The sequence below is a fragment of the Symphodus melops genome, assembly GCF_947650265.1.
Source record: "Symphodus melops genome assembly, chromosome: 3".
Taxonomy (NCBI): Eukaryota; Metazoa; Chordata; class Actinopteri; order Labriformes; family Labridae; genus Symphodus; species Symphodus melops.
Genome location: NC_136693.1, coordinates 4,389,439 through 4,415,487, shown reverse-complemented (window position 1 = coordinate 4,415,487; position 26,049 = coordinate 4,389,439). Strand labels below are relative to the sequence as shown.

The 26,049-nt window shown below is 41.1% G+C and overlaps 2 protein-coding genes across 3 annotated transcripts; one reads left to right on the top strand and one right to left on the bottom strand.

Moving 5' to 3' along the window:
- Positions 1–1,248, bottom strand: cdkn1ca (cyclin dependent kinase inhibitor 1Ca). Of its 2 annotated transcripts, XM_079339751.1 has the most exons (3): positions 716–1,248; positions 463–588; positions 1–426 (listed from the first exon to the last, which is right to left on the bottom strand). In XM_079339751.1, the coding sequence occupies exons 1-2, from the start codon at positions 1,134–1,136 to the stop codon at positions 488–490; spliced, it is 522 nt and encodes a 173-aa protein (XP_079195877.1). In that variant the 5' UTR covers positions 1,137–1,248; the 3' UTR covers positions 1–426; positions 463–487. The 2 variants fall into 2 exon arrangements, with proteins under 2 accessions (XP_079195877.1, XP_079195876.1); XM_079339750.1 differs by having other exon boundaries at positions 1–588.
- A 2,696-nt stretch (positions 1,249–3,944) lies between these two features.
- On the top strand, positions 3,945–25,715 carry trpm5 (transient receptor potential cation channel, subfamily M, member 5; the record flags this gene model as incomplete). Its single annotated transcript, XM_079339744.1, has 26 exons — positions 3,945–3,971; positions 5,640–5,707; positions 7,472–7,628; positions 7,723–7,903; positions 9,259–9,425; positions 9,538–9,715; positions 11,273–11,337; positions 11,757–11,942; positions 12,358–12,457; positions 12,651–12,769; positions 13,224–13,571; positions 14,730–14,873; positions 17,803–17,926; positions 18,143–18,288; positions 19,087–19,199; positions 19,331–19,432; positions 20,053–20,311; positions 23,098–23,216; positions 23,354–23,486; positions 23,619–23,793; positions 23,974–24,142; positions 24,233–24,411; positions 24,696–24,828; positions 25,071–25,143; positions 25,265–25,355; positions 25,489–25,715. The coding sequence occupies 26 exons, from the start codon at positions 3,945–3,947 to the stop codon at positions 25,635–25,637; spliced, it is 3,705 nt and encodes a 1,234-aa protein (XP_079195870.1). The 3' UTR covers positions 25,638–25,715.
- Between the last annotated feature and the right edge of the window lie 334 nt (positions 25,716–26,049).

The following is a 26,049-nucleotide window of genomic DNA, read 5'->3' as shown; positions in this document are numbered from 1 at the left end:
CTCAACAAAAATAGTTTATTTGAATTGCAATATTTGTAGGCATTTACAAAGTCGCTGACCTGCATACCTCATTCAGGCAAACATGAGAAGGACACAATGGTGATTTATCAACAGAAGCAGCATACAGACATTAACCAACACCATTGATTAAAAAGATCAGAAGCATACAGAAACAAAAAATACAACACTGATTTAGATGAAGAAAGACACAATTAAAAAGCTTATTTGTGACTTTATCCTTGGACAAATTAAATAGAAGTTCATAAATAAAATAAATATTGCCGAGTGGTATTATTTACCACAATTCATTCAAAATGAAAAGGTCATCAAAAAATAAAAAACAAATAACATAACACGACATAAGAAAACGTCAAATAGAATAAAATTAAAGATTAAACACAAATATGCAGTGAATAGTGGTAAAGTCTTCAAAGTTCAGTTCATGAAAACGTGTAGAAACACAAACAGTTGAGTTTCATGAGCAGACTCATCTGATGGTTTTGCAAAGCGCTGCGTCACTGGAACTTGTGTGGAGGGGATTGACGATGCTCTTTGTTTCTGTGGACCTCCTTCTCTTAGCGAAGAAATCTGCCAAGGAAGCACCAAGAAATATGTTAAATCACTTATATATGCGAATAAAATAAGAGTTAGCGAATAGGCTACATTAATTAGTTAATTAGAATGTGAATTATGAACATCTCAACTTTTTCCTCACCTGTAATTCTCGCGTTGTTTCTGGGCTTGGCTGCAGACTTTGCGTGCGTCCTCTTCCTCCGGACAGGCGTCACTTCAGCGGGACACTTGCGCGTGTTGGAGATGCTGGAGCAGTTCTCCTGGTCGGTCTTTGCACTCTCATCGCTGGCCATCCTTAATCTGCCATCCTCCTCGGTTTTTAGGAAACAGACAGCTTCATCCTTCAGCTCTACAGACTCCTGATAGACAGCAGCAGCGCAGTCTGCGGGGATTTCCTCCCACTGAAACCTGCCACACAGCGGCGTGTTAGTCTGGAAGTTAAAGTTCCAGCGGAGTCTGTCCTGCTCCGCGATCTCCTTCAGCCTCTGCTTCAAATCCCGGCTCAGCTGCTCGTGATCCACCGAGCCAAACAGATTTCTGCACACGGACTCTTTGCGGTTCATATTGAGGGATGTTGAGGTGAAGTTTAGTTCGGTAAAAAAAAAAAAGTGCTGGTGTGGTTCAAAGGGGAGCTCTATAGCTGGTGTCTCCCTGTGGTATGTTATGCTCTTCAGAAAGCTGCAGGGGGATTTAAAGGCAGCAGCGCGAACGATGCTCTGTTTGTACACAATGAGCAGAGGCTGCTGATTGGCTGCTGCACTCTGAATTGAAGGACCACTGGAGGGGGCGAAACCTATTCATTGTGAAGAAGACCACTGAGAATTTAAGACTCATTTCTTATTCCTGATTCAAACCCAATTCAACGTTATCACAGCCTTCTGCCTTTCAAACTTTCTAACTCATAAGGTTGAGTCCATGTTAAACCCAAATAATGCCCATGCAGAATTCATATGTAAATCCACCCCTATAATGTTTTAATATAACATCATTTGTTTTTTCTTACCCAAGCAAAATTAAAGCTCATGTGAGAAGTTTTTTCGTTGGAAATGAAACACAATAAAACTTAAACACCTGGTAAGTGTCAAAGCACCAAGAACACACAGCCTTTTTAAAACGCATACTCAATGCAAACATTCACAATGAGGGATACTATATTTGACTGTTGAAAGCACCAATACATAACAATTGTTATTTTGAGGCGCTTTACAAAAGTGCATATTGGGATAATATGCAGGAAAGATTTCTCCTTTGTATTCTTGGCGTTCCTGTTGTCCACACTTCCTCTCCGCTGAGGTGGAGGTTGAAGCGAGCGGTGCATGAATGAGGACGGTGGTGGTTGTGGGGACAACACAGTTCGATGTTGGTGACTGTTTAAAGAAAGCTTCTTGAGATTGTTTGTTAAAAACAAAACTTATCCATGTACAGGAGAAATCAAAAAAATTCAAAAAAATCTGCTGAAACCTAAAAGTTCCTCACAGCACCTAGCACCTTTCACAGGGGCTTCACAATAAACCAACAGTGAAAAAAAAAAGGCAGACACAAATCGCAGAGGGAGATAAAAAGCTAATGTGACTACCAATGGAAGTTTTGAAAATGTATGATTCGTTGCTCAAAGTATGGGATGCACAGACCAGACTGCTGACACCACTTATTAACAGCTTTCTCCCTCATGTCAGATTAGCTTTCTTTATACATATAAGAAAGTCTTTCACTGTTCAGTAACACTTTGTTGTGTGTAGCTGGCAGAATTGAAAAGTCTCCCTTAAGATAAAGTGAATCTCATACTGTGTGAGAGAACAGCTTTTGAATATAATGCACAGTCTCAACTAGGTAAGTGTGTTTGCAAACTCTAAGCAAAAATTGAATTCAAAAGCCACATTGTTGCTGCTGTTTAATTTCTGTTTGTTTGTTTGTTTGTTTGTTTGTTTGTGTTTGCCATTGGGGTTTGTGGTGAGTGGACAGTAGAGACATCTCTGCCTGCAGGCCAAAGTCTTCATGCCAACATGTGACATCAACCAAGCATAGGATCCAAAAATGAAAATAAGTTCAAATGAGGATATGCAATGTGGTTTAAGTCACATATAGGTCAAGGTTGCAGTAATTAAAAGTTGCTCTCACAGCTGTAATTGCTTTATTTGAAGAGTTTTCCCTGCAGGTTAGAGTTGTAGAAATGTTCTAGTTTCTCCTCTTGCCTGAATCAAGTCAGTTATGCTATATTGTAATGACATTATTATTTCTAATTGATTAAACAAATATGATAAACATTCATTGCAAAACACTGCAAATGCCTCTTTCTCACTCCTTTGGTTAAACACATTCATGGCTGCCAATAAAACCTGTGTGATTTGCTGGTCTCTGAGCAGGGTGGTTACGGGCCTCTGCCTGATAGCACCTTTGTGGCCGTTCGCTTTCATCACCTGATCGATGCGATGACCTTCAAGCCCCCTTTTCATCTTTTACCATTGACTGGATTCACAAATCCAGAGGGCCTTTATAAGAGAAATGCAAAAGTGGCAATTCTAAATTTTGAAAACAAACCCCCCTCCTATAGTCCCCTCCTGGATGCCTCTGTAGATAAAACATGATAAAGTGCTCTCTAGTGGCGCGATGTGCAACATATTGTGATTAAGTGCCATCTAGGGCGTCCTTCCAGAGGAGAAAATGGGATTCAGTGCTGTATAGACGTCCCTTCATGCTAGTAAATGGTTTTAGAACTTCTCTCCCATTAATGTATCAAGACTTTCTTTGCACTAGTGCCCTTTTTTCAATTTCATTCTTTTCAGTCCCCAGCTTGTTACAAACCTCATAAAGTACTGATTCTCTTTGTATTCTCAATGCGATAATAATGGCTCAGTTGAGAAACTGAGCTGCAGAATTATGAGGGGACACTTAAACCAACATTTTACTACCAAGAAGTATACGAATCCGTTATTCAATGGGCAATGATATATTGATGTATTCCACAGATTTCTCTTTATTCACCTCCAATTAAATATTGCAAAGCTGTCACAGTATCAGAGTTATAATGAACCGAACAAGAAAGACTACACTGGATCTATTCTCTTGAATGCAAGTTTATGTGTTGGTTTAGTCTAGCTGCTTTTGTAGTGAAAACATTTAGAGATGAATGAAAATGTTGACTGTAAAGATTCATGTGCGTTACCAGCAGGCAGCAGGAGAATGTGGTGCTGATGAGCTTGACCAACATGCAAAGTTCTCAAGCACAGCGTTGTCTGGGATTGGCTGGAGGCAAAGCACCACCTTTGTGCCACTTCCTTATGGCCCTGGGAGGATCACCTGAAGGGAAAAGCCTTCAGCTTTTACAGGTGTATTTCTGCAAGGGGAGGAGGAGAGGAGCGTTCATGGCGGCTATGCAGGAGATGCAAGGCACACCTCTGGTGAGTATTTACAATGTTGTGTTTGTTTGTTTTTCTTATTAAAAATATGGTAGGTTCTGGAATTTTGCTGTAGAAAAAGGTGCAAGAATAAGTTTTGTACAGGTTGTCCCATTTCCCATTATATCTAAGCGCGTGCTTATATCTTCTGCTTATTTCTGTGTGCTTATATTTAAGCACACACATCTTGTAGCTCACAAAGGAAATCTGGAAATAGCTTCATATGTGGAGGATGTTTTTTCACAGTTGAGTTTACCAAAGCAGAAGATCAATGTTTTTCTTCTTTTTCTCAGCCATCAAGACATAAAGAGATGTACTTATGTGTATTTCTTTACAAGTGATGAAATTCAAACACATTTCCAATCCTTACAAACGTGTATGTTTTTGCAAATTGGTTCTCTGTGATAAAACAGACAACGGTCCAAAGAGGCAACAGTGTGGAACTTGTCAACCTCAGATAGTTTCTTATTAAAATCTTATACAGGTAGAACTGTTGCTTTACTGCATTTGGTAGCATTGTCTTTAGACAAAGTACAAAGCAGGTATTGATTTTAAATTACAGTATTATGTTCCTTTTTTCCCCATTAATCAATGTTTAACATTTAAAAGGAGGCAACAGAAAGTGATATACAAGGTCCTTGGACCCAACTCATTCGCAGCTGTCTTTTTAACTTTCCCTGCCTGCATACATCAGTAGACTGAGAAAGCCAAGATTGTCTTGTCCTCTGCTCGAGAAAACAGAACTTTATTATGCCAAACGTCAAGCAGGATGGAAAGTGTGCGTGCTGTAAGGGTTTTGTTGTGTCTGTGAAACACACACACACGCGCACACACACACACACACACACACACACACACTCAGTTGGGCATCCTTTTCCTCTACCTTTGCATGCAAAGTGTCTTGTTTGCATGCTCAATCGTCCCTTCCCTCCCAGACCCAGACCTGCAGTCAAATAAAGGCCTCCACAACAAGCTGCTCTCTTACATTAAAACAGATGGCTGAACACAAATTGACTCTCAGTCTGTGCGTTAATTATTGCACCACAATTCTAATAATACACTTCCTTTAATGAAAGGTACCCAGGGAGACTGCTGTGTTTTTTTTATGTCAAATGAAATATGCACTTGTGCTGCATTTCTGTTATAATCATCTTTCATAGGCAGCTCAAGTGCCCACGCAAATCAGTCTGCCTGATAAGAGTCTGTGTTTACTCAGGCAAATGGATAATCTTATCAATTATGAATAAGCTCTCTTTCTGAACTCAGTGTCATTTATTTTATACAGAGATAAACAGACTGTGGCTGTTTTCACGGTGAAACAATAATTATATACACAACAACTCATGAGGCTGCTTACAGTAATGGAGTTTATATACATTACTGTCATTTGACATTAAATCAGAGGCGTTTCATGTTCAAAGGGTTCCAGTGGGAGCCCGCAGGACTGTGGCCTAGTTTGGTTGGTTTTCTTGAACATGATTGACAGCGTTTTGTATATTTTAAACACCATTCAGGAAGCGGTTTGCATATGAAGCGAGGATGAAAATTCTGCCGACTTTGCATTGACCAAATTCTTCTAAGAACCTTTCCGTCATTGAAAAGTGTGGCAAGCGAGGCATAATAGATTGAGAGAAAAATGGACTAAATATCTTTGTGTTCATTTGTTTACAGGCTACACTGCAGCCACAGACTCGATGCCTGCGATGTGGGGACATGCTGGAGTGGTCAGAGGAGCACAGGTGGGTGTATATAAGTGTGTTCAGAGGCCAAAGACAATACAAACAGACAGGCCTATTCCCTTCACATCGAGTTTTTGAGGGAAGCACAGTAATGACATCTGTCAGAAGCTCTCATCCAAAAGAGATCCCAATGCCACTCAAGATGAAGAATTCTTAACCGGACCAACGGAAAAACCGACTCTTGAATATTTTCTCAGTAAAATATTCAAGAGTGAATGTTTTCTCATATTCAAAATATTCAAGGGAGTCGACCAGTATTTCCTACAGAACAAATTATCTGATGTTAAATGTTCAGAAAAAACCCCCAACAAAATAAAGCTAAATATGAACATCAATGGTAGCATGGTTAATTTGTAGTTACAGTGTGTAGAATTTTAAACTGGGGGGGGGGGGGCGGGGGGGCTTATTGTATTTAAAGAGACACGAGACACACACACCAGAATGGTGGACTGTTTGACAAGGGGGAAAAGGGGGATAACATTTATCCTCCTATTAATATTTCCTCTTTGTGAATGTTTTCTGTCATGGGCTCTTATAAAGAACCATAAAAGGGAACTGGGACAAAAATGGTGGCTTATTTTGCATCAGTTTAGAGATCCATGATATGACAAAGTTTGATAGGTACTTGTTGTTTGATGAGTATGGTAGAAACGTGTATCAAAAAGAAGATATAGGATATGGCACTGAAATAAAAAGATGACCAGGGTTTAAGGATAATCGAAATACCAATCATGATGAAAAATATAATTTGTAAGAAAAAGTAATGAAAGAAATGTGAATGACTGGGAAGTAATTCAGACTGAAATAGGATGTCCATAAACGTCAAATGTCCATGAGGAATCTTTGCTTGTCTTTATTTTCAGGAGTTATGATCCAAAGTGCCTTATTTCTATAAATACACTAAATGTTCACAGTGAAGTCTTGGCATTAATCAGCTTGTTTTTGGCATATAAGTTTCCTGAAAAAAGTTTTTTGATAATACTTTTAGAAGCTTTTGAACCCCACCGCATAAAACCTCCCAAAAACCCAACCACAGTAAACTGTTTGGCAGCAAAATAAAGTGAGATTATTGCAGTAAATTAAATAAAGCACTAAGTTGATGCTTAAAGGAGGGATTACACCTCTGTATTTAGATCAAACCCCTCTATATGGACAATAAAGTCGAACAGTTTAAGAGTTTTAAGAGAATCGCACAGTATTATCACATTTATACACCAGAGAGGAAAACGGGATTGCAGGATATTTATGAGTAGTTTTTTTTTTTTGTCACTGGACGAAAGAGACCTGCATCCTGGATGATGAAATGGTGGATAAGTGTGGATCTGTCACTTATCCAACACATTTACAAAGAGGATACAGGGAGAACCAATAGTCAAAGATGCCTTTAATGATATTCTCCACTCGGAAACCAAATATATCACAAAGATCACAGATCTGGCAGGGGGTATTACGGGATTTTCAGGCACGTACATCCATTGAGAGACGCAAAGAAATTAGATTATATCCTTTCAGTGATCTGCTTCAAGGATGGGAATTTGGATTTTAGATTTGTCTTGTTCAATCTTGTCCATTTACTGATAGATCTTTAAGTATAATCCTTCAAAGATTCAGTGTGTAATCTTTTGGACTTTGACTGTATCTTGGATAAATACAAATATAAGCACACCTTGCATGATACTATATTATTTAGTCCAATGTTGGTGTGAGCATAGAAGGGACTGTTTGAAACATTGCTCATCTTAATTCAATGCATGTTTTTCTCAGTGTCCTGCTGGGCTGCTCCTGCTGCTCTACAGTGGATGAAAAACAGGAGAACGTTGCCAGAGGCCTGGCCAGCAGGATCAAGAGAGAGAAAAGCCATTGGGCAGCTGGAAGAGTGGGTGACATAGACTTCATTGGTTCTACTAAGACCAGAGGAAAGGTGAAACTTGAAAACTGATATTACTGAAATCTGTAGAAAGATCATTTTTATCAAAATACTGACATCAATGTGTGTGTGTTTTTTTTTAATGCAGTTTTTGAGGGTCCGCAGCAACACAGACCCAGTGCTGATCTATCAAATGCTGACAGAGGAGTGGGGCCTTGCCCCTCCTCACCTGGTGGTGGCGTTAGTGGGAGGAGATGAGCTGGCTCAGATGAAGCCCTGGCTAAGAGACACTCTGAGGAAGGGGCTTGTAAAGGCTGCACAGAGTACAGGTTTGGAAATAAACAGGGATATTTTCACTCATGCACAAATCTCCTTAACATTTCCTGGGATTTGTGGGGAAAGAGAGAATGGGGAATGAAATGCAGGTAAGGAGCCAAAGGTCAGACTCAAACCCAGACTGTCAACTTTGAGAATCAGTACATGGGGTTTGCGAACCAACTGCTGCACCATCTTCCCTCTTTTCAAGTATTTCCTGAAATGTTCCTGCCAGCCCCCTGAGCTGATGTGAACACAGCTGGTAATATTCAGGAAAGCTCATTGCAAGTGAGCAGGCAGCGGTAATATTGTTTTTTTTACAAAGCAAATGACTTTTTGATCCATTAGGTGTCATAATTGAGCACCAGTATAAAACCAGAACAAACTTATTTGGCAAACCTCCGCTCTCCTCCAGCAACACACCTCCAACACCTCTCCCCTCACGTTTGCACACAACAATTATCAAAATGAACACGCCATAATTAAGCATCATTAATCGCAAGCGGCGGACAAATTTGTAGTTTTCTCAAGCTGCAATTGTAGTGTTAGCAGGCTAATGTTAGCATACTTTGTTTAGACTAACTCATAGCTTCATAAATTGACTAGGAATGACCGTGATCTGAAAACACTTACGTGACATCTAAATAAGCTGTGAGATGACAATGTTCTCCCTTTAATGTTCTTCTTTTCTCTGGTCCTTGACTAAAGCAGCTTTATACCCAAGGCCATCCCATCCATGTAAACTTGCTACATCTTTACAACTCATTGATTGATACTCTGAATATGTTCATTAAAACGTGAACACGACATAAAGGCAGAAACTGGCATCATTGCTTCAGACTCTGTGACACTCTGGTCCTTCATCTACCATTTAATCACCCTTTTTTATGCCTTGTCCTGAAGCCTAAACCCCCCCCCCCTCCCCTGCCACCCCCCCAAAAAAGGTTTCTTTATATTTTCAGGAGTTTATAATTAAAACGAGCTACAGAGAATGGGTTTAGAGTTGACCGATATTGCCTGGTAACAGAAGCATACTAGTAAAGCTCTTTTTATAGATGAAAGGAATCCAAATACGAGTCATGAATTATTCATTTTCTCTATATGTGTTTTAATTGAATGGCACGTAAAATATTTTCATGAATTTAAATGCACAAAGGGATTTTTCACACAGAATGCTTCATATAAGGCCACAACCTACTTATGATAATAAATAGGCAAGCTGTTTATGTCGAGTCCAGGATGCAACTTTCTGGCTCGAGAAATACACATAGCGGAAGCTCTTTCCTAGTTTCTCTTGGATCCAATCACAAAGTGCACAATAAACTGTCTCACATTTATACACACTTGAAACTGCCTCTCTGTTCCCTAGGGGCATGGATTTTGACTAATGGCTTTCGCTTCGGCATCACCAAGCATTTGGGCCAAGCAGTGAGAGATCACTCCTTGGCCAGCACCTCGTCTAAAGTTCGTGTAGTGGCCATTGGCATCGCACCCTGGAACATGATCCACAACCGAGAGGCACTTCTCTGTGCCAAGGTTTCTGTCCATGAACACGCAATATGGAGCTAATAAAACAGCAGCAACGCATCAATGAGGACATCACAATAATGTTCGCCTGCTGTGCTCTTTCCTTCTGCCTTCCCTTTAGGTGGATGAGCCTGTAGTATACAAGCCCCAGGATTTGCCTCATGGGTCTGTGTATTCCCTGGACAGCAACCACTCTCACTTTGTGCTGGTGGAGGAGGACCCTAACCGACCAGGAGCCACCAGTGAGATGAGGGTAAAGCTGCTCAAGCACATCTCTCTTCAGCGCACAGGTTATGGAGGTAAAGCTGCACAGAGCGATAATGTAACAAGACTTAGCGAACTGTTGGTTATTTAAAATGTGTATGAAGATGTAAATGGTCATGTTCATGGTGTTTAATTATGCATTGAGAATTATTTTTATCATGGGTTTGTTTGTGGTACATGAGGCTGTTTCATATTTGATGTCCTTTCCAAATGGCTTGCTGTCAATTCCTGTTTCAACATCACACATACGTACATTGGTCAAACATTAGTGTTGCTTAGGGTTCTATGAAACTGGCAAAGTATCAGGATCTATTCAGAAACACAATGCATCAGCATGCTATAGTGTTCACAGACTCGACACATGGAGGATATGCTACATTAACATTTTATCACCAATTTTAGCATTTGCAAAGGGTTATTAAGCATTTATTTATAAAACGGTGGTTCCCAACCACAAGCTGTATAATTGAAGTGAATCGAGCCCTCAAGGCATCACTCATCCATCAGTGAAGGCCCCTTTGAAGCCTTGAATAAGGCAATTCCACTTTTTGCAGTCTTTGAGTTTGGGAACTAGAAGTGACAACATTTGAAAGTCATAGTGGAAAGCCATTGGCCCTATTCTGGTACGGTGTGAACAACATGCAAATCACTTTTACAGCAAAGCCGATTTCGAAATGAGTCCAGTATTTACAACATGAACATCATGCTGCATTGTGGAGGAATTTAAACTAGCAATCCAAAATACAATGAGGTTATTTTTGGAGCTGGTTGAGTCATCCCCTGCTTTTCATGAAAAATAATGCAGATTTAAGGCACTTGCACATTGGCCTTACTTCACAAACACTATGTAATGTACCCTTCTCTTAAACAGTTAATGAGTGCAAACAAGGTGGTGGAACCCTCTAAGCCAGTGGTGTCCAAACTTTTTTTCTTGCGGGCCAAAATTGTCGCGTTAGAATCGCTCACGGGCCACAGGGTTTTTTTGTTTGTTTTCTTTAAATATTGGAAGGAACTTTTTGTATTTTGACCTCTTCAAAAAATAATGTAAATACACAATAACTAATTGCAGTGGGAAACTGTTGTGTTCTAATTTTTTGGAAAGAATAGTCAGGCTTTTATAGGTCTCCCTCGCCAACATGAAAAAGAAAAAAAGAATGAAATATGCCATCTGATGAGGCCTGGAGCCAAAATCTTCTGATTCTTCGATTTGAAGTCAAGGGCCACAAAAAAATCCACTCAAAGGCCACAAATGGCCCCCGGGCCACACTTTGGACACCCCTGTTCTAAGCGATAACAAAACAGATACGTGAAGTGTTGTGATAATCAATAGAAGGACACGATGCTTTTTGACTCAGAAGTATTTCCTGCCCTCTTCCTGTTACTTCTCCAAAGCAAGTCAACAAATCTTAGAAGGGAACATGACCACAGTTTACCTGCTTACCGCTCAGGAAAAAAAATGAACTGAAAGTTTGTGGGGGGAAAAAAAACTTAAAAGAAGAATAAGTAGTGTTAGATAATACCAACGAGTGGTTTTGATTTTAGGCAATCTGAAATGCAGATATTACTACAAATGCACTCATTGGTGCTTGCAGGCGCAGGCAGTTTTGAGATCCCTGTGCTGTGTCTCTTGGTCCATGGGGAACCCAGGATCCTCAAGGTAAGTTTCCTTTCACTCTGCTTTGTTAGGTATTCAAGAACCCTGGAGACGTGACCGCAAAGAGACCTTTCTAAACCTGAGAAGTGACTGTGCAGAAATCTGACTTTGAAGAGTAGCTTAGGTTTGAGAATTATACTCCGAATCAAATTTTGGTTCTGCTGCCTCCTGAAGTTGTGGGTCCAAAACAAGCCTGAGAAACAGATTCTTTCTGTCCTCTCACAGCTAATCTGTTTGGCTAGAAAGGCTAACAAAGTCCCTCAATATATTTGCATAAACAGAGCTATAACTATGATCACAGAATACAGCTCACACTGATCAATATAAATCTCTGTTTGGGTTTGGAGCCAGAGTTATTTAGTGAAAATGAGGATGTTTGTGAGTTTGCCTGCCAGTCTGAACACCGTGTCCCCTCTCTCCAGAGGATGTATAAAGGCATTGGCAATTCGACACCATGGCTGATCCTGGCAGGCTCAGGAGGCGTGGCTGACATCCTCGTCACGCTGATGAATAGGGGCTGCTGGGATACAGACAGTGTTCATGAGCTGCTGCTGGACACCTTTCCAAATGCCCACCACAGCACAGACATCAGTAACTGGGTCAAGCTGGTAAGAGAGAGAGAGATGTGCACAGCATGGCGTCATGCAACACACACACACACACACACACACACACACACACACACACACACACACACACACACACACACTCCTACACACACACAAACACATACGCATGCATGCATGCATACAGATATGCACATCACAAGACTTGGGGCACAGTGGGAAATGTTGTGAGGGGGGCTAATGTGGGATTTTAATCCTTATCATAAAAATGTGTATTTGACCTAATTAAGAATATGAAGGAGGAAAGATACCAATAATGTATCCTGCTTCCAAGCTGACATTCACAGTTAGGGGATTGTAATTTCAGTAAACAATGCATTAGCGATAGAACAGAAGCAGCTCATGACTGAAGTGAAAGGAGGTTTGAGTAATAACTGACTGTCAACCTGCCAATCAGATCCAGAAGATTCTTGATCATGGTCATCTCCTCACAGTCCACGACCCGGAGCAGGAGAGCTCCGAGCTGGATACAGTCATCCTCAAAGCTCTAGTCAAGGGTAAAGTACCTCGAGAGAAGTGTGTTATCAAGAAAACTTGCAATTTTCTCAGGCTGTTCAATTACAGGTTTTGAGGCTTGACAGTTGCACAGAGAGATAGAGCCTTGACATTTTAAGCTCTTCATAGGTTGTGAACCTTTTGATATTTTGTGCATTGTGTGCGTTTGTTTGTGTCCTTGTGCGTATACATCAGCTTGTAAGAGCCAAAGTCAAGAAGCTCAAGACTTCCTGGATGAATTGAAGCTGGCTGTGGCCTGGAACAGGGTGGACATTGCCAAGAGTGACATCTTTAATGGAGACGTGGAGTGGAAGGTGAGACAAATAACAGAGGTATTATTTTAGAGGTCGGTCGCACTAAAGGTTCAGTCTGTAATCAAGTCAGGATTCAGGTAAGGAAAGGAATTATTGTACTGGAGTTCCTAAGTGTCTATTCACAACATCTGTGTATTAAATGCTAACCCAAGTTAGCAGAGTAGCAATTTGTCACCCTGAATTGAGGACTGTGAATGTCATCTGTCACTGACATTTGTCATCGACCCAGTATGAGAGACATTTCAGTCCCATCAAATAACTGCCTGACAGCTCCAGAGCGTGACGAAAAAATGCATTTGGTGTTACATTTATTGTCCAGAAATAAAAGGGACTCACTGACATGTTAATCAGTAAGTTCAGTAAGTATCAAATAATGGAAAATAACTTAATAGAGAAGAAGAACCTGCCAGATTTACAAACCCTTCACTTTTAAGTAAAAATGTTCATATTTCAGGCATGCGACCTTGAGGAGGTGATGATGGATGCACTGATCAACGACAAACCAGACTTTGTGCGTCTATTTGTGGACAACGGCGTGAATCTGGGCGAGTTCCTCACCTACGGTCGCCTGCAGGAGCTTTACTGGTCAGTGTCGGAGAAGAGTCTCCTCCACAACCTGCTCCTTAAAAAGTACGAAGAGAAGCAGCTTATTGTCGGAGCTGCCAGGACGCCTGGTCTACCTGTTTACCACCCGCCTGAGCAAGGTGAGCGGAAACCTCGCTTCACCCTCTTCGAGGTCGCCAAAGTGCTGAAAGACTTTCTGCACGACTCCTGCAAAGGTTTTTACCAGAAGATGCCAACAGTAAGTAATTTGTCTCAAAGTCTTCAGTACATCACGTTTCACCGAACAAGAAGTCCTTTCGAATGATGAAAATAATTAAAAAGTGTCTTTTCTCAGGAACTCATCTTTTTGGCTTCTGACACTTGAAAATTAAGAAATGTCCGTCTCTGACTCCTTGTCAGAGTTTCCACATTAGTCCAGACCAGAGAGTCATTTTAATTTCTAAATGTCTTTGACAGTGTCATTTACAACTCTTACAGGCCTGACACATGCAATTAAAAAGATCATGACTTTTCAAATGTGTGGCCGTGGCCCTAATGTGGCCCTTTGATGATCTCAATGTGGCCCTTTGATGATTCGGCAGAGAAAAAGTTTTTTTAGAGGGCTCACTTATGTATTTGTTGGAATGCAAAAAACTGCACTTCTCCTGGAGTGTTTACTTTAAGGTTGGCTCGAAGAGACCTCACATTCACATTCACTACATTAAAACATGCCTGTGTTTACAGCAGAAATCAATATGTATACATTGATGTCTGTTCTGTTGTCCTCAAAAAGGATAAGGATAAACTTTATTGAGTCCCCAATGGGGTTACAGCAGCTCAAAAACAAGGAACAGGAAAAATACCAAAACAGTTTTAAAAAACAGCTGTTGATGTATTTGCTTTGTCTGTAAAAGCACTTTGTAAACATTTGTTTTTAAAGGTGGCAGTGATTTTTTTTTTTTTTATAAGCCATCTGTTTTGATTTTATAACCAAGTTTTGCATGGTTAGGCGCAATGACCAGACGACAAGGTGTAGAGGTTTGTCAGCAGGCTTAAAACCCACCTCAGTCTGTTGTTAAGTTGTCTGTAAGTTGGGCTGAGTCAGGATTTCCTGCTTTGCGGCTGCCGCCAACAAGCCCTCAGAGCAGCCTGCAGGAACCGAGGGGTGACGTCACTCAGGCTTCATCCATTAATATTTACTATCTATGGTTCCTCTGCAGCCTCATTTCCTGTAGTTTGTTTTTCATTATCTAACTCCAGTCTTGATCTATGTTATATCTGAGGCTAAGATAACAACAGAAAATACATCATGTTGAGGAAGAACCATGAAACCCTTCAGAGATAAAAGCAGTTAGTATTCCTATCCTGTTTGCTCTATACTTTTTGAACACATGTTATGCCGTCTCTGTGCTCCAAGGAGAAGCCACCAAAAGGTCGGCTGTTCCACACGCAGAAGAACCTGGCAGAGTTAGAGGAGCGCTCAGAACATCCTTGGAGGGATCTGTTCCTCTGGGCCGTCCTACAGAACCGACAGCAGATGGCCAACTACTTCTGGGCTATGGTCAGTCTTGTCAGTTTCTTTTGTCAGTTCAGCTCCAGCTCCTTGGACCTCAGCTCAGTGTGGTTCAAATCAATAAAAGACTAAATGTGCTTGGAATTGACAAAAAGTGGTGAAAACAAACAGAAGTGAGCTGAAATTTATTCTCTGAGGTTTTGTATTCTGGACCCATTGTGAGTAAGAGTGTGGGCCAGTGTAGTGCAGGTGCAGATCAGCCCTGCCGTATGAAAATGTTGCTGTAGATAAAGCAAAACAGCAAACGGCATATTTATCAAGCACTAAGGTGAACTAGAAAGCTATCTTATCTCATGGAACATTATTCAAATTAAAGTTATGCCAATTCAACGGCACTATACTGAGATGCCACACGTGTTTTTAAAGTCTTGAGGAAGTAAATGAGAATGTAGCGTGTCGCGACACGATTCGAATAGTTGAAATGACACCAATCAATGTAATTATGCTCAGTTTTTCAACATTTTTATCATTTCTTTTTTTTCTCTGCCCAAGACTAAAAGACCCAATTATACTCTCACAGCAGTCACCCAGATGTGTTCCCCTACTGCGTCGTATCTCAAACATTATCTAAAGTTATGCTAATTGCATTCAGTGTTTGTACATCTCCCTCTGCAATCCCACCGACTCTGGCCGCCAGATCTGTGTTCGTAATTTGACTGTTTGAAGCATCATTCATGTTGAAGGCCTCATCATAATTATCCTCGTGGGCTCTCGAAAAGCTCAGAGAGCTCGGATTAGATATGTGCATACATATGAACCAAGGAATAATCATATACAGCGCAATGTAAAAGTATCATTGATCATCTGAATAAAGAGGCATCAAGTCCAAAACACTGGAATCTAATTTAGAATATCGTCCTACACATTTTAGTCCTGAAGATGTTTCTACTACAGTACATGTTGAAGGGGATGATTGCTTTTGACTGTCTGACTTTAGATGAAATTACAATGCATACATTACACATAAAGCATTTTAACACTTTAAGGCTTAAATATACTCACTTTAGAACCACGCATACGGCTGCGTTTTGAACGTAAATGTTCACATGGTTGTGTGTGTAACTGGAGGATTCCTCTAATGGGAGCACCACATAAATCCGACAAAATCTGAATCCGAATCAGCTTTTTTGGTATGTTTAACACACAAGAAATGTGCTCTCTAAGATGGAATAAAAAATCCAAAGTACAGATGATCTATCGGCAGCTATTTCGGCACGCATGTTTGTTTGGCAGTAGAACATCACACACAACATCATCATGCAGACTTGATCTGTTAACGTCACTTCAAAACTTTCCACCATTGTCGTAGCAGCTCTCTGTTGTCTCCGATGTTGTCATTTCCCGTCTCATCACCATACAACCCTCCACTGCTTCTAGCAGTTATAAACATGTTGCATCTCATTTCTGAGGCCGTGCTCATCCAACCTTCCAAACCACCGGCGGCTACACAAGGCTGATGTCATGCGTTCATGTACACATAGTTAAAAGCAAGTATACTTAGGGCTTTAGTGCACCATGCCTGTAAATAACCAGGAGCACGTGTTGAAAATGACAGATTAAGCTGGGCTCTTGTAATATAGCCATCAGTAAGGTCCTTTACCTGCTTTTTGTAAACATAACAATGAGCATGGTCTTGTTACCTGCTCTTTTGTTAATGTTAACAGACAAACAGTATGGTCCTTTACCTGCTTTTGTAAAGTGTCTTGAGATAACGCCTGTTATGAATTGACGCTATATAAATAAAGATTGATTGATTGATTGATTGAAAACAATGTTTCAAAATGTAATCTATTGGTGATAATTTAGATTCTGTGTCCATATAAATAGCTTAACCTCAGTTACATTGATGTTCAGTTTACAAGAACACAATCTGATATTCAAGCATTGGTTCAGAAGATCGTTAAACATCCTTTCATTACTGTCTTACATCATGGTTGAAAACATATCTCATTTGTTTAATGTGTACACAACAGTAAGTTAGAAACAGTTTTCTCAGTTTGGGTGTTTTCACTGAGCTAATTCTTTTTTTGGAGGTTACTGTTTCTTTGTGCAGAGTCTTTGACCACCTGCATATTCAGTTCCAGTCATTATGCAAAGCTAAGCTAACCACTCACAGGCTCCAGTGTCAGATTGCATGCACTCATATGAGAGTGCTATCTCTTTTACTGCCTTCCGTAAGAAAACCAATAATCAAATGTACTATCTTTTATATTCAGAAACATAATACAGTGTTTTGTTCAGGTTCAGACAGTTATTGTTTTTTTATTCTTTTAAATGCATTTTTTTTAAACCAATAAGTGGAGACAGTATTGTTCAGTTCAATCTGCATGCTTAAACACTAAGGTCATGACATTCTCTGCGAATCATCTCGACACTGTTGTGAATAGATTTCATTTTCATAGCAAGCTACAGGCACCTTTCTGAACATTTCAACTGAAAATCAAATACGAGCAAATTAGGGTAAATGGAAAAAATCGTGCAAAAAAAAAAAAAACGTACAGTACAATCTTTGCGAGCCAGGGTAGCTTTCTTTATCTCAATGTTATGCTACTCATGCTGTGTCCAAAGCAAGGCTGCATAGGTGTTATGAGTCCACAAGCATGAAAAGATGCAATGCCAAAATGCTAAATTTTGTGCCTGTACCATCTATCACATGCAAACTAATTGCCAGCACTTTTAGTCCACATGACAGCAACTACAACATCTAGCGCTTGAATTATTCATCACATGTAAATATTATTGTGAATTACATGGGGAAAAATATCAAACTGAGGCCTGTCGAGACAGTTGTTGGACTTTCAGGTGATAATAATTGCAGTCTGATACACACACAGTACTCCCCATTAAGAAGCAGAAGAATTCTCAGATCCTTCTGTCAGACCCACATCTTGGATCCAGCTTTCTTTTAATCCTTTAGGGCCCTGAGGCGGTTGCGGCGGCGCTGGCGGGTTGTAAGATTCTGAAAGAGATGGCGCGACTGGAATCAGAGGCTGAATCTGCACGGAGTATGAAGGAGGCCAAGTATGAGCAGTTTGCCCTTGGTGAGTACACAAACTGTTCAACAACAAAAGCTGACAGGGTAATCAGAAAAATAAAGGTCAAACATTGCATGAGGTACATTCAGTGCGTTCCACAATGCAACAACACAAATGCTTACAAATGCCAATGGAAGGGAATAAAATATAAATGTGGATGTGCAAGTTTTTCAACTGAGCCGAGTTTCTGAAAATCTGTACCTCCTGTTCCCATTGTGGCAGATGTCTTTGGAGAGTGCTACTCCAACAGTGAAGACAGGGCTTATGCTTTGTTAGTGAGAAGAACACACTGCTGGAGCAAATCTACAGTGCTAAACTTGGCAACAGAGGCGGATGCCAAATCCTTCTTTGCCCACGATGGAGTTCAGGTAACAAGTAGACACATTCATACACCCCATTTATTTAAATGTGACCTTTTCTATTAGTTATTGTAAAGTATTTAACTTTTACCCAACAGTTTCAGAGTTTTCTGCATTTAATTATTCAAGTTAGAACATTTATTTTGCTGTCTGTTGTACAGGAATACTGATTTGCCTCGTGGTTATTTAAAATTTAAGCCTTTGCTTTTTCCAAAGTCACTTATTTTTTTGCAGTCCGCTGGACTCGATTCAGTGCACAATTTTGCCTAAACATCCAGCCGACGTCCTTGTCATTACAAAGTCATGATTGAAAGTTAATTGGTATGCAGTGTCAGCAGGGAAAGTTTGCATGCCAAAAAAAAAAAAACCCTCTTGACAGTGAAGTAATATTTTATTTAAAGCGCACAGTTGGAGTGATATATCCTTTTTTAATGGGACACTGTTAATTGAAATTCAGTTCACATGCGGTGTTTGGAGAGGATGTGGATTTTATTGGCCAGTTTTAGTGACAAAGGCCGGACAAGCGAATGGCTGAGCATCAGGTGCCCCCTTTATGTAAGTCACCTGATAAGAGGCTGACTGAGAGAGCTGTGGAGAAGGAAATAACTCAAATAAAGATGATTTATAAGGAGGGACAACTTTCATTTTTTTTCTGTTAATCAACTTAAATGACTTTGGTAAGGAGCTCTAATATCATAACCAAAAATGTAAGGCAGAAATATCCTAAGACCTATGGGGCCCTCTTGTGGTGAACCCTGTTATGAACCTCTGTCTGATATAAACTTTACATAACTTTGACTCTGACAGGCTCTGCTCACTAAGATCTGGTGGGGCGCGATGAAGACAGACACGGCCATCTCCAAACTTGTGGTGTCTTTTTTCTTTCCACCACTCATCTGGACCAACCTCATAAAGTTCAGGTGAGCAATCACCTAATGTCACCAATCATTCAACCTAGCCATGTAGCAGTACCCTGTGTGTGTGTATGGTTGTGTGTCTTTGTTGTGTGCTTTGACACTCTTGTATATGTCTCTTTATCACTGTTTTGTAGTGATGAAGAACTTGACAATCGTAGTGGCCGTGAGCAGTTTGCAGAGCTGGACAGCATGGATACAGAAAAGGCTTTACTGCTTACCGACGATGACGATGCCTTGTGAGTTTAAATTCAAGTTTTATTCTTTCATATATAATCTTAAAATAAACTTCAGGGAATAATAGTCCAGTTAGCCCTGATGTAACCTGAACTGAAGTCAACACTTCAGGTATGGCCTGAGTTATTTTACTGCTAAATGTTTCCCTTCTTGCTCTCATTATTTCTCTCTTTTAACTGTGCTGCATGCCATTACTCTACTTTATCAACAAAGGGAAGCTGTATTTGATGCAGCCGTAATTCAGCGGAGGATAAAAGTCAGATGAGCTGCACTGATTTACAATTTAATTTCGACATTATTATCACCAGGGGGAAATTGTCTGCAGCTGTATGAGACAAAAGGCATCGGACAAAAATACAACAAAACACATTCAAAATATATCAGGATACGGTAAACATGTTCAAATTCACCACACAAGTTCTCATGAGTAATGGTCATTATTGAAATAACACAAAGCCATCATTTCCCTATGAAGATGATGTATGTTGTCTTCACATGTCATGCTTTTTAAGATAAAACCTGTTTCAACCATTGAGCTATAAATATCCTTCTTAATTGTGTTCCGTCTGTAAAAAGGAGGTCAGGGAGAACTTAAGGGTCTTTTACACTCTGTAATTTGCAGGGACTCTTCCCCCGGCGATCCAGCAGCTCAGAGCTGTGCCTCTGTCTGGTGGCGTTTCCTGCTGCGCCGTTGGCGTCGCTTCTGGAGCGCTCCTGTCACCGTCTTCCTGGGTAACGTCATCATGTACTTCGCCTTCCTCTGTCTCTTCACCTACGTGCTCCTGCTGGACTTCCGGCGACCGCCGCCGTATGGACCTGGACCTGCCGAAATTATGCTCTACTTCTGGGTGTTCACCCTGGTGCTTGAGGAACTTCGACAGGTATTTCACTCAGATTGTACTGTAACAATGGACACGTTAAGCTCATGATGTAGTCATCTATATGCAGTGTGCCTCTTATTCTAAAGCACTGCCATCACCGTGAAAAGTGTTTGCGTGACAGGGTCCAGGCCTGACAAGTTAGACATCGCTGAGTAGGAGGGGATGTGAATCACTTCAATGAGCTCAATCTCCCCGAGGTTTTAAGGATTCATGAGCCTTTCACCTCTCTGCCTGACTCCCTCCTAGTGAGCCCGGTCAGACAAGCGTGATCCCTTATTGCACTGATCCCGCTGAGCCTCCCTCCCTTGGGCACAAAAGCCCCAGATGAGACAAGCCTGCACCGCTGTTCCCTCCTCTCCTTCTTTCTACATGCATCTCAGAAAGACCCCGAGCTGAACAGAGCTATGGCCAAGGTTTGCAAAAACAGAACCTTTCTGCTACAGGCCACCCTGGCATGCTGCCAAATCCTTGGGGTGCATCCCTCCCCCCGAGGGAGGCAGCGCCACAGGGACCCCTGTTCTTTCTCCTCACTGAACAAGGACTCGTGGGTGAGCGAGCTCTTTAAATCTGATCGATGGTCAAGTGTGAGTGTGCTCGATCCCAAAACATTGTGACAGCCAATGTGCTCTCACATGAGTTGGTTTAGTCTGATTGACAATGAGCTCTATTATATGTTTTCCTCTGACATCAACAGACCTTGCAAATGCAGGCTGAGTATTTTTTTTAACCCTTTACATTGTTGCTTAGAGCATATTACTGCTGAACATGTGTATCTCTATGACAGATTTGACAATGTCGGGGCCTTAACTTGATTGTAAGTGACTATCCTTCGTTAAGCCAGCATCAATTCATCTCTCTGATATTTGTTACCAGTTAACCTGACATCTTTGGAACGACCTGGGCTGCCCATGTCAAGGACTACCGCATCTAAAGGGGCGTGCGCCCTAACCACTAGGCCACTAGCGCCCCCACCTTTTACCTTTTTTTCCCCGATTTTTTTCAGCACCATTAGCAGTGCTTCTGATGAATACTTTCATTAAGTCAGAAAATGAACAAAAAAACACCCACTGTAAAAAAATGTAAATGAGGAAAATGATCTTGTTTGGCTTAATAAGTTTTTTTTTTTAAAGATGATTGCTGCGCTGTGGTGTGAGACTGACATTGAAACGGGGGAAATTTAAGAACAAATATAATGACAGCCAACTAAAAAGGGGCATACCTCATGATATTATATACTACCCATATTTATCTGTTTGCAGTGAAAAGATCTGACAGAAAAGGTTCCAGTAGATACTTATAGATACAGCAGTTTTAAAAGTAATGATTAAGTAAACTTTGTTGTGTTTGGGGAAAGGCAGGTAACATTAAAACCAGATGGTGTTGGCAAATTAATGCTATTTATTACAAAAGAAGTAAGTGAGCCAGTCCACACAGAACAGGCAACAAGTTCTCTTGACAACATGTTACAACAGACAAAGACGATGAGAGGCACAGCAGTAACCAGCTGAAAACAAAAAACGCTGCTCACAGACTGCTGGCAGATCAACCTTCTCAAAGCACTGTCCTCTGATTGGTTCATTGTTTCCGTGCTTCTGAGCACCAATCAAGCTTCACAAGCAGCAGCAGCACAGGTGGACGAAATCAGGCCAGAGAATGCACTCACCCACACACACACACACACACACACAATCACACACACACACACACACACACACACACACACACACACACATACACACAGACACACAGACACTCCAGAATAGATCAGAGGTCGGTCACTTAAACAGGAGAGGGGGTGCGGCTGGGGCCCCAACAACCTTGCTGGCTACTTTCACAGAACCACATGATCCCAAAAGGAAGTCACAGGGTAGCCATGCAAAATAACGTGATTTGGATTTTTCCCAGTCCACCTTCCTGTCCATGTGGCTGATGCTATAGCTGTTAGAAAGTCAGAAAGTTATAGTTGAAGGTAATTGGGTGTAATGTTGACCTTTGTAGCATGACAGTCAAGGCTTACACTCCAGTCTATCACTCTCTGAAAGCAGAACACTGCCCTCAGGTTGTTCTCAAACCAATTATGCCGTCCGGGGACCGAGCCCTGGTTTTTGATGCATTTAAAGGTTCACTGTTCAACCCACAGGAGACAGCTCAACCTTACACTCCAAGTGTGACAGACATTTTACAGGATTGAGAATTGGGGACAGTGCAGCTGCCTCTGAAGCAGCAAAGGCTGAGTGCCAACTAGCTATTCCCTTCTGGCCCTGCAGGTGTGCCTGAATTGGGCTCCCTGTATAAAATATTACACATGCACACGCACACGCACACACACACACACACACACACACACACACACACACACACACACACACACACAATCAGTTCATACATATAATTTCAAAAAGTTTTTTGAAAGCCACATTTATCTATAAAGCACCTTGAACTATTCAGGCTGTGAAAACATTGAGACATGAAAAGGCAGATTTGTTGTGGCACAAAATCTAATTTTAGAGAAATGTTTTGCTTGCAGCGTAAATTATATGACAAGTTCAGCCTTTGAGCCATTTGTACAGATATCTTTCCAAAAAAAATTATGAAAGGTAAAGTGCTTGCATTGTTGATGTTTCAAAAATGACGTTTTACTATTGTCTAATGCAACTGAAATAATTGTCACTGATTTGTGAAAACAAAGGAAGGGATGCTTCAGAATGTCATCTCCAAGATCCTTCAATAAAAGTACAAACAGTGAAGTCTGAGTATAATGAATCACTTCTTCTTTTGATTCTCAGAGCTTCTTCACAGATGAAGACATGAGCATCTCAAAGAAGTTCAGGCTCTATGTGGAGGACAACTGGAACAAGTGTGATATGGTGGCCATCTCGCTCTTTGTTGTTGGAGTTTCATGCAGGTAAAGCTAAATTACATAACACTGAAAAGCTGGAAAAAAAAAAAGAAAACACCAGTGGGGACTTTTCTAGATTTGTTTTCCAGATCATTAGAGAAATGATCAATACTATTCAACAATGTTGTTGTGTTTTTTTGTAGGATGGTGGATGGCACGTATGAGGCAGGAAGAACAGTCCTAGCCATAGACTTCATGGTGTTTACCCTGCGTCTGATCCACATCTTTGCTATCAATAAGCAACTAGGCCCAAAGATCATCATCGTGGAAAGAATGGTGACTGACACATACCAACCAAAGATCATCTGTATCACACCCGCATTTAGATGAGGTTTCAGATTGTACCTGCAGACAGTGTGGACTGTGTGCAGTCTATCGTGAAGATGAAAACATGTCTCTGTTTTACAGATGAAGGATGTTTTCTTCTTCCTCTTCTTCCTGAGTGTTTGGATGATTGCGTATGGAGTTGCCACCCAGGCTCTCCTCCACCCCAATGACCCTCGGATCGACTGGGTGTTTCGCAGAGCCTTGTACCGTCCTTACCTGCACATTTTTGGCCAGATCCCCCTGGAGGAAATAGACTGTAAATCACAGCAGATGCACAATTCTTTATTTATGGCAACTTTAAAATGAGTGTTCAAACACGAAAAAGCGCTTTGGTGCTATATTTGGATAATCTGTGCAATCAAGGCTGGCTCTCTGTTGGCCTGAATTTGATGTCTTCTAAACGAATGTTGTTGTTCTTTTGTTAAACGGAGCACAGCTGCTCGCATGCCTGAAATGAACTGCACCAACGACTCTGATGAGATTATCCTGGGCCTACGGCCGCCATGTCCCAATGTTTACGCCAACTGGCTGGTCATCCTGCTGCTGGTTATCTTCCTTCTTGTCACCAATGTGCTGCTGATGAACCTGCTCATCGCCATGTTCAGGTTTGGTGAAGAGAAATCCAGGAAAATATGAATAGCGTTTAGTGTCTTTTTAAACAAAGAAATACTTCAACATTTTTTTTTTCCTTTTAGCTACACATTCCAGGTGGTTCAGGGCAACACGGACATCTTCTGGAAGTTCCAGAGATACAACCTGATTGTTGAGTACCACAGCCGTCCAGCACTGGCCCCGCCCTTCATCATCATCAGCCACCTCTCTCAAGTTCTCCTCAGCCTAATCAAACGGCCCGAGTCCAAGCAGGAGCATCTTGGTATGAATGTGATGCATATTTTCATTAAAAAGTTATTAAGCCCTTCTACCTGACGTCTAGCAGATATTAAACTAGTCTCTGCAGCGAGTGCGGCTAAATGAAAATTAAATGAAATACGGGAAAAAAAATAACAGACTGTGTGCTTATCTCTGTCCTTCACCTGCTCCCTCCATGAAATTGCCTGCTGGTTAATTGGTAATTGGACTTTTTCCCTCTGTGTGTGTGTCTGTGTGTGTGTGTGTGTGTGTGTGTGTGTGTGCGTGTGCGTGTGTGTGTTTTAACAGAGAGAGCGCTGCCGGCAGGGCTCGACCAGAGGCTGATCACATGGGAGACGGTTCAGAAAGAGAACTACTTGGCCAAACTGGAGCGGCAGCACTGGGAGAGCAGTGAAGAGAGGCTCAAGAGCACCTCCTCCAAGTAAATGTTATTCTGAAACCTTACAGTAATTGGAAGTCGGGCGTTCTGATGAATAATGACGAGCCACATTTTCTTTTTTTCTTAAAAAAAAAAAAAAAAAAAAAGGGCTTTGATAGAACCCCTGGACAAAACCTGCCAAACACTACAGTTTTTCTCTGAACCTTTTCTGCCCCCTTGTGGTAAAATATATCATTGCAGCAGTAAATATGGCTTTAATAGATTTTTTTCTTTTTGTGAATAAGGGTTCAGAGCTTGCTGAGGATTGTTGGTGGGTTCAAAGACCAGGAGAAACGAATGGTATCCATGGAGTCTCAGGTAAATTTGGAATAGTGACTCTTAATGGAACAATTTGATGCACAATTGAGCTGCATTTTAAAAGCCAATAAAGCCCAGTGGCATTTGGCTGTGTGACAGTCTGTTGTGGCTTTGTCTGCAGGTCAGATATTGTGGAGAGGTGTTGTCCTGGATGGCAGAGTGTTTCGCTCAAAGCACGCTCAAGTGTGGGAAAGAAGCTCCCAAAGCTCCAAGTGAGACAAAATCAACGAGTGAATCATAATTGATGATTATTTTTGGAGCAGTTTTAGTACGGTGTGATTATACTCTTTCTCTGATGTGTTTGTTTTTCATTTTATGTGATATTAATATGGTTTGAAATGTCAGTGTCTCTCTCAGGCTACACAGCAAGCGGCGGTAACGACACTCCTCAAAGTTCACAGGAGAAAGACGTCAAGCAAGAAGGAGGAGGAGAAGCCCGAGTGGGTCATCCTGGATATGGAGCTAACAAAAAATTCCCTTACATTGATGAATAAGAAATGCTAAGAAATGAAAATGGAATATGTTACATATTTGGATTATTCAGAGGTTTAATTTTGGTTTAATTTCAGGAGTGGGGGACGCTGATTTGGTTTGATTGATTTTAAATGAATTAAATGATTATCAATCTGTGTGCTGACGCCGCTCTTGTTTTATTACCTCTGTTCCCTCTTCAAGGTAACAAAACATGATCCAATAATAACCACAATATTAACTTAGACATATAAGGACACATTGTTAACCTGCTGATGCTCTACAGATCGGGCGGTTGTGTCAGCGTGGAACGTGTGGGGAGGATTTAGTCCTCGTCACAACGGACGTGGGTTCAAGTCTGACCTCGGCCCATTCTCCTACTCTCTTCTCCCAACACTTCCTGTCTCTCTACAGCTGTCATATCCAGCAGAGGCA

Bases quoted from the DNA above. Each gene is read 5' to 3' on its own strand.
- cdkn1ca (XM_079339750.1), bottom strand. From the start codon at position 1,136: ATGAACCGCAAAGAGTCCGTGTGCAGAAATCTGTTTGGCTCGGTGGAT. The intron at 589-715 runs GTGAGGAAAAAG...CTTCCTTGGCAG, and splicing joins AAACAACGCGAGAATTACAG to ATTTCTTCGCTAAGAGAAGG.